This window comes from Myotis nattereri, assembly GCF_964212035.1.
Source record: "Myotis nattereri genome assembly, chromosome: Y".
Classification (NCBI taxonomy): Eukaryota; Metazoa; Chordata; class Mammalia; order Chiroptera; family Vespertilionidae; genus Myotis; species Myotis nattereri.
This window is the reverse complement of record NC_138094.1, coordinates 1,446,032-1,454,503: the sequence shown is the minus strand read 5'-3', so window position 1 is coordinate 1,454,503 and position 8,472 is coordinate 1,446,032. Positions and strand designations below refer to the sequence as shown.

Sequence of the window (8,472 nt, the reverse complement as noted above, 5' to 3'; positions counted from 1 at the left end):
GACATGTGATGGGGTCCCTGGCTTTTGACAACCTGAATCCCAGTCCTGATGGCCTGCTGGTGGGACATGTATAGTTCTGTTCACCTTTTAATCATCGCTGTTGTTCTATCTGCCAGCCCCTGGATGCGAGGGAACATTGATGTTTCTCTCTCTCTCTCTCTCTTTCTCTCTCTCTCTCTCTCTTTCTTCTTCTTCTTTTTCCTCTTTTTGTTCTTGTCCTTTTTCTTCTCCTTTCTCTCTCTCTCTGTCTCTTTCTCTCTCTCACTCTCTCTGTCTCTCTCCTTCTCTCAAATCAATAAAAGCATTTGGAGCCAAGCTGGTGTTTCTCAGAGGTTGAGAGACGACCTATTAACCCGGTTGTCACGGTTCAATTCCTGGTAAGGGCAAAGACAAGAATTGACCAATGAGCCCTAGATTGTTTGGCTCAGTGGATAGAGTGTTGTACTGTAGACTCTGGAAGGTCCCAGGTTCAATTCTGATCAAGGGCACATTCTCTGGTTGTGGGCTCAATCCCCAGACATGGGCGTGAAGTAGGCACCTGATGTATGATTCTCTCTCATCATTGATGTTTCTCGCTCCCGTCCTGTATGAAATCAATCCTATATAATAAAAGCCTATTATGCTAAGTGTCCAGTCAACCGGTCATCTGTTCAACCAATGAAAGCATAATATGCAAATGATATACTAAGTTTTCTCAACTGGACACTGTGACATGCATTGACCTCCAGGGACAAGACATTCAGACTGGTAGGTCAGATTGTTGCTCTAGTCTGGCTGATCGGGACTGAGTGAGACATGCTGGACAAACCCTGCTGCCCTCACAAGGTCTCTACCCAGCTGACCAACCTATCGTGTCCCTCCCAAGACCAAATGTGGCACCGGTAGGGTACTTGGCCTGGCCTCTGCCCTCTCAGAATCTGGGACCCCTTGGGAGATTTCAGAGAGTCAGTTTTGGCCCGATCCCGCAGGCCAGGCTGAGGGACCACACTGGTGCACGAATTCGTGCACTGGGCCTCTCATAAAAATATATTACAGAGGGAAAGAAAAAGCAAAGGACCTTAAGCCTGAAAATATTAGCCCAGCTTCGGTAGACAAGGCTCAAAGACATCACTGGAAATAGTTTTCATTTTAATGACCAGCGTTCTCATTGTTTGATCTCCTGAGATTCGTCAACCAATACTACCTTCTCTAAAAAAAGAACCAATGTTTGGGGGATTGCGGGTGTTTTATGCTGATCATCTCTTTCCTTTGAGGAATTGCTAGGGATGCCAGGGAATGTCTCCAGAATACTCGAACCTGCTCTATGTGTGGCTTTATCGTCTAGCTCTGGATGCATTTGCGTTTTTAATTGTCTTTAGCACTAAACATCCCCAAACAAAGCCCAGTGAACATAAAATTTATCTAGAATCGCACCCAAGAGAGGTGGCAGGAGGGGGGACTAGGGTGAGTCCCAGAAATCAATTTCAGGTCATCCATGGTTGCATTAAAGAGATCACTGACTGCTGATTAAATTCTCCTCTTGCAGGAAAGTGTTTGCAAATGCACATTGAGACCTTGAAGGCTGAGGACTGGGCAGCATGAGGGATGTGTTTCTGAGGTGTGTTTCTCATATTCAAAATATTTCACTTCTGGCCCGGCCAGCGTGGTTCAGTGGCTGAATGTCGACCTATCAACCAGGAGGTCACAGTTCGATTCCTGGTCAAGGGCACATGCCTGGGTTGCGGGCTGGATCCCCAGTAGGGGGCGTGTGGGAAGTGGCCGATCTGTGATTCTCTCTCATCATAAATGTTTCTCTCCCTCTCTCTTTCCCTTCCTCTCTGAGTCAATAAAATCAGTTAAAAAAATATTAAGCAAGTGTTGTATTCAGATTCAATGCCCGCACATTGTTTTAAAATAGTTGATTATATTTTTTTGGTTTTAAATACCAGGTGTGTTGTCATTTAAAGACGACCTAGTGCACAAGCTGGTTTGGCTCAGTGGATAGAGCATCGGGCTTTTTTTCCCAAATATTTTCATTGATTTCAGAGAAAATGGAGAGGGAGAGAGTTAGAAACATCCAAGATGAGAGAATTGTGGATCGGTCAACTCCTGGAAGTACCTAACTGGGGATCAAGCCCACATCCTGGGCATGTGCCCTTGAGCGGGAATCACACCAGGGACCCTTCAGTTCGAAGGCCTAATCTCTATCCACTGAGCTAAACTGGCTACGGCCTATTTGACTTTTTCAAAGGGTGGAAACACCTTGAAGAAGAACGAAGCATCTCAGCATTCATGTCACAGTAATTACATGAATTCATATAATTCATGGGAATTACAACTCACCTCACCATTTTTTCCACATTGTTCCTGTAAATGCAGACTCTGACTAATAATGACCCTTGTAGGTAAACAACCTGTTTGTATAAGAATCCTAGGAACTAATTTTACAACTTATGAACTCTCACCTTCCCAGTTCTAGGAGATTTGCTGACCTTCAACCTTAGAACTAGGAGAACAAAGTCTAGGATGACGCACACTGGACCATCACCTGACCACTTGCAAGAACCTTATCAGATTGGACTGTGCCTGTGGGCACGTAGAGAACCTCTCAAACCCCAGCCCCTGACCTCTTTGCTCTGTTTGACTCTCCCTCCTTATAAAAGCCTCTACCTACACTGAGCTCTGCAGATGGGTTTTGGGACAAGCTCCCCCAATCTTCTAAGGTTACCAGAACCTGAATAAACCTCTTTTCTTCCTCACCACCACCTGTCCCCCGGGACTGGTTTCTGGGGTGTGAGTCAGTGGTACCTTGTTTTTCTGGACACATTTTTGGTACATGGACTCCTGGGAATATGTGTATCATGGTCATGTTCTTTCTTCTGCAGGTTACAGGGGGAAGCAGAGACTGGTCACAGAGGAAAGGAGCAAAGAACAGTGCTTTGCCTGCAGAGCAAGAAGAACAGGCAAGAAAAAGATGGATGGGAGGAGGAGGAGGAAGGATTGGGGATGGGGTCTGATCTGATGGAGGAATTTGGACTTTGTGGACTCAAGTCAGTTTAGCAGCAAACACATACAGCTCTTGCCAAGATCATGGCTGAGGTCTTGGAAAGGGAGAGATCATTCTATGAGTGATGTTATGAGACCTCAGGAATCTGACTTGCTGTTTCACCTGTCACTTTGCTTCCTGTTTGCCTGATCACCTATCCCAGTATCTGTCTGTCCCTAAATATTTAGGAGGCACCCAATGTATGATTCTCTCTAATCATTGATGTTTCCTGATCCCTCCCTGCATGAAAATAATCCTATATAATGAAAGCCTTATATGCTATGTGTCCAATCGACCAGTCATCTGTTCAACCAATTAAAGCATAATATGCAAATGATATACTAAGGTTTCTCAACTGCTCACTATGACATGCATTGACCACCATGGACAAGACATTCAGACTGGTAGGTCAGCTTGTAGCTGGGGTCTGGCTTATCAGGACATAGTGAGACATGCTGGACATACCCTGCATCCCTCCCTTGGTCCCTCCCCAGCTGGCCAATGTCCCGTGTACCTCCCCAAACCAAATGGGGCACCGGTGGGGGTCCCTTGGCCTGGCCTGTACCCTCTCATAATGTGGAACCCTTGGGAGATGTCAGAGAGCCAGTTTCAGCCGATCCCCACAGGCCTGGCCTCTGCCCTCTCTTAATCTGGGAATTCTTGGGGGATGTCAGACAGGTGGTTTCGGCCCGATCCCCTCTGGCCATGTCGAGGCAGAACACTGGTGCACGAATTCGTGCATTTAGCCTCTAGTAAAAATATATTAAACAGAGAAAGACAAAGAAAAATATCTTAAGCCTGAAAATGTTAGCCCGGCCCCGGTAGACAAGGCTCGAAGACATCACTGGAAATAGTTTTCATTTCAATGACCAGTGTTCTCATTGTGTGATCTCCTGAGGTTCGTCAACCGATACTACCCTCTCCAAAAAAATAAAGAATGTTTGGGATTACTGGTGTTTTATGCTGATCATCTCTTTCCTTTGAGGAATTATGAGGGATGCAAGGGCTCATTTCCTGAATGCTCGAAACGGCTCTATGTGTGGTTTTAGCATCAAGCTATGTGTGCATTTGGGTTTTTAATTGTGTTTAGCACTAAAGAGCCCTAAACAAAGCCCAGCGATCATAAAATTCATCTAGCATCACACCAGAGAGAGGCAACTGGAGATGGAGCTGGAAGGATCCCCAGAAATCAATTTTAGGGCATCCATTGTCGTATTAAAGAGATCACTGACTGCTGATTAAACTCTCGTCTTGCAGGAAATTGTGTGAAAATTCAAATTGAGACCTGTAATGCTGAGGACTGGGGAGCATGAGGGATGTGTTTCTAAGGTGTGTTTCTCATATTCAAAATATTGCATTTCCGGCCCAGTCAGCGTGGCTCTGTGTTCGACCATCGACCTATCAACCAGGAGGTCATGGTTCATTTCCCAGTAAAGAGGACATGCCCAGGTTTCGGGCTCGATCCCCATTAGGGGGCGTGTGGGAAGCGGCTGATCAGTGATTATCTCTCATCATGAATGTTTCTCTCCCGCTCGATTTTTCTTCCTCTCTGAGTCAATAAAAACATTTTAAAAAATATTAGCAATTGTTGCATTCAGATTAAATGCATTGTTTTAAAACGGTTTATTATTTTTTTTGAATTAACCTACCATGTGGGTAGTCATTGAAAGAATACCTAGCAGCCAAGCTGGTTTGGCTCAGTGGATAGAGCGTTGGCCTTTTTTTTCAAAGATATATTCATTGATTTCAGAGAGGAAGGGAGAGGGAGAGAGTTAGAAACATCCATGATGAGAGAATCATGAATTGGCTGCCTCCTGAACGTCCCTCACTGGGGATCGAGCCCACAACCTGGGCAACTGCCCTTGACTGGGAATTGAAACCGGGACCATTCAGTTTGCAGGCCAAACTCTATCTACTGAGCCAAACGGGCCAGGGCCAATTTGACATTTTCAAAGGGTGGAAACGCCTTGAAGCATCTCAGGATTCATGTCACAGTGGGAATTACAACTCACCTCCCCATTCTTTCCACATTGTTCCTGTAAGTGCTGACTCTGACTAATAATGAAGCTTGTAGGTAAACAGCATGTTTGTATAAGAATCCTAGGAATTAATTTTAGAAGATATGAACTCTGACCTTCCCAGGTCTGGAAGATTTGTTGAACTTCAACCTTAGAACCAGGAGGACAAAAGCTAGGATGACACACCACAGACCGTCACCTGACCACTTGCAAGATGCTTATCAGATTGGACTGTGCCTGGCGGCACAAAGAGAACTTCTCAAGCCCCGCCCCCTGACCTCTTTGCACTGTTTGGCCTCTCCCTCCTTATAAAAGCCTCTGCCTGCACTGAGATGTGCAGATGGGTTTTCGGACAAGTATCCTCCATCTTCTCAGGTTGCCGGGACCTGAATAAACCTCTTTCCTTCCTCACCACCACCTGTCTCACGGGACTGGTTTCTGGGGTGTGAGTCAGGGGAACCTTGTTTTTTCTGGACATATTCCTGGTACATGGACTCCTGGGAATATGTGTGTCATGGTTATGTTCTTTCTTCTGCAGGTGACAGGGGAAGCAGAGACCAGTCACAGAGTAAAGGAGCTACGAATGGTGATTTGCCTTCAGAGCAAGAAGAACAGGTAAGGAAAGATGAATGTGAGGAGGAGGAGGAAGGATTGGGGATGGAATCTGATCTGAGGGAGGAATTTGGGCTTTGTGGACTGAAGTGAGTTTAGCAGCAAAACCATAGAGCTCTTGTCAAGACCTTGGCTGAGGATTGGGGAAGGGAGAGTTCATTCTATAAGTGATGTTATGAGACCTCAGGAATCCTATTTGCTGTTTCAGCTGTCATTTGCTTCTTGTTTGTCTCTTCAGGTAACATTGGTGTCTGTCTGTCCATGAATATTTTGGTCTTGCCTCTCTCACCAGCACTTGAGAACAAGGCCGCAGTTAAGAAGCCCACCAGGACGCTGACGTTAGCTTTATTCCTCTGCCAGTTGTTAAGGGTAAAGTATATTATTTGCATGATTTGGGTGGTTCTATGGTTGTTGAGTTTCCACTGAGATGATCAGTTAGAAGGTGGTGTTGTCAGGAGAAAAAGAAAAATTGAAACAACTACAAAGTTTATATTACGAAAAAAATAAAAGGAAAGGAAAGGAAAGGAAAGGAAAGGAAAGAAAAGAAAAGAAAAGAAAAGAAAAGAAAAGAAAAGAAAAGAAAAGAAAAGAAAAGAAAAGGAAATAAAAGAGCCCGCTGGCATGGCTCAGTTTTTAGCTTAAACCTAGGAACCAGGAGATGTGTGTTTGATTCCCAGTCATGGCACTTGCCCGGGTTACAGTCTTGATACCCAGTAGGGGGCATGCAGGAGGCAACCAATCCGTGATTCTCTGTCATCATTGATCTTTCTTTCTCTCCCTCTTTCTTTCTTTATGAAAACAGCAAAACTCTATAAAAAAAACGAAAGAATAGTCATGGCACAGTAAAGTAGAGCTTTGAGTCAATGCAATCGTATATAATAAAAGGCTAATATGCAAATCGACCAAACAGCAGAATGACTGGTTGGTATGACACGCACTGCCCACTGGGGGCAGATGCTCATGAGAAGAGCTGTCCACTGGTGGTCATTGCACTTCCAAAGGGGGAGCGCTGTTCATCCAAAAGCCAGGCTCTACGGTGCCGAGCACAGAAGGTCATGGGAGCCTCCATGGCAGCACTATAGCGGGCCTAAACTATCAGTTGGACATCCCTCCAAGGGTCTGGGCCTGGGAGAGGCTGAAGGGTTGGCAGAGGGACACCTTTGAGTGCATAAATTTTGGGCACTGAGCCTCTAGTAATATTACAATAACTGTGTATGGTGTCAGATGGGTATGAGATTAATTACATGACTTCTTAGTCCATTATATAATGTCTAATCATTGGGGTGTACCCCTGAAATGAACCTCAGGTTCTATGTCAAATGTTATTTAAAAGATGGTATAAAAATTCCATAGGACCATGTTACCTTCAAAGAGTCATATTTTACCTGAAGTACGTTTTGCACAGTTTGTTTTAGAAGATAGATCTAAAACTAAAAAGAAAGAAAAGTTGAGATTAATAAATTTGCAAAATAAACCAAAGGCAAACACAAAAACGACCATAAAAACTATAAAGATAAAAGGCGAGGTAAAATGCCGTTGGAGAACCCATCTTCTGTTTTTCGATACCAGGACCAATGTAGCGAGAGCCTCTGAGAAGCTGTGGCTGTTGCTCCTTGGACCACGGTGGTGTCATGGCCGAGCTCCCGACGAAGGTTCACCTCACCTCACACCCGATCTGCCTGATGATCCTTGGGGACTCGGTGTACCAGGATGAGAAGCAGCGCACGTGGCTGCATCTTGCCATGGAGACAGGAGGTGTCCAGCAAGTACGGTTGTGGCAGAAAGACATCCCCAGTGGGGATATCTCACTAACCACCTACGCGCTGGCCTCGAGCACCATGCCTTTTAAGTGGAGGATCCACCCTGGCAACAAGTACCTGGACTGCATGTGCCGGTTCTGGCGCATTGTGCACCACATCAAGGAGGATGGCGTGGAGGAAATGATCCTTGAGCTGATGGAAGACTCAAAGTACCCGTGATGGGGTCCCTGGCTCTTGTTAACCTGAGCCCCAGTCCTGCTGGCCTGGTGGTGGGACATGTATAGTTGTGTTCACCATTTTAATAAGCTCTGTTGTTCTCTCTGCCACCCCCTGGGTGCGAGGGCACATTCATGTCTCTCTCTCTCTCTCTCTCTCTCTCTCTCTCTCTCTCTCTCTCTCTCTCCCTCTCTCTCTCTCTCTCTCTCTCTCTCTCTCTCTCTCTCACATTTCTTCTTCTTCTTCTTCTTCTTCTTCTACTTCTTCTTCTTCTTCTTCTTCTTCTTCTTCTTCTTCTTCTTCTTCTTCTTCTATTTCTCTCTTTCTCATCCTCCCTCTTCTCTCTCCCTCTCTCTCACATCAATAAAAGCATTTGGAGGCAAGCTGGTGTTTCTCAGTGGTTGAGGGAAGACGTATGAACCTTGAGGTGACGGTACGATTTCTGGTCAGGGCACAGACAAGAATTAACCAATGAGCCCTACCTTGCTTGGCTCAGTGAATAGAGGGTTGGACTGTGGACGCTGTAAGGTTCCAGGTTCGATTCAGCTCAAGGGCACATGCTCTGGTTGTGGGATCCATCCCCAGTAGGGGGCATGCAGGAGGCACCCGGTGTATGATTCTCTCTCATCATTGATGTTTCTCGCTCCCTTCCTGCATGAAATCAATCTTATATAATAAAAGCCTGATATGCTAAGTATCCAGTTGACCGGTCATCTGTTCAACCACTCAAAGCATAATATGCAAATGATATACTAAGGCTGCTCAATTGCTCGCTATGACATGCATTGACCACCAGGGACAAGACATTCAGACTGGTAGGTCAGCTTGCTGCTAGGGTCTG

At 45.5% G+C, this 8,472-nt stretch overlaps 1 protein-coding gene across 1 annotated transcript; it reads left to right on the top strand.

Annotated features, from left to right (window-relative positions):
- Positions 1-7,286: 7,286 nt before the first annotated feature.
- LOC308512265 (protein p13 MTCP-1-like) lies at positions 7,287-7,634 on the top strand (the record flags this gene model as incomplete). Its single annotated transcript, XM_081082061.1, has 1 exon — positions 7,287-7,634. One exon carries the CDS (start codon positions 7,287-7,289, stop codon positions 7,632-7,634), a length of 348 nt encoding a protein of 115 aa, XP_080938187.1.
- Between the last annotated feature and the right edge of the window lie 838 nt (positions 7,635-8,472).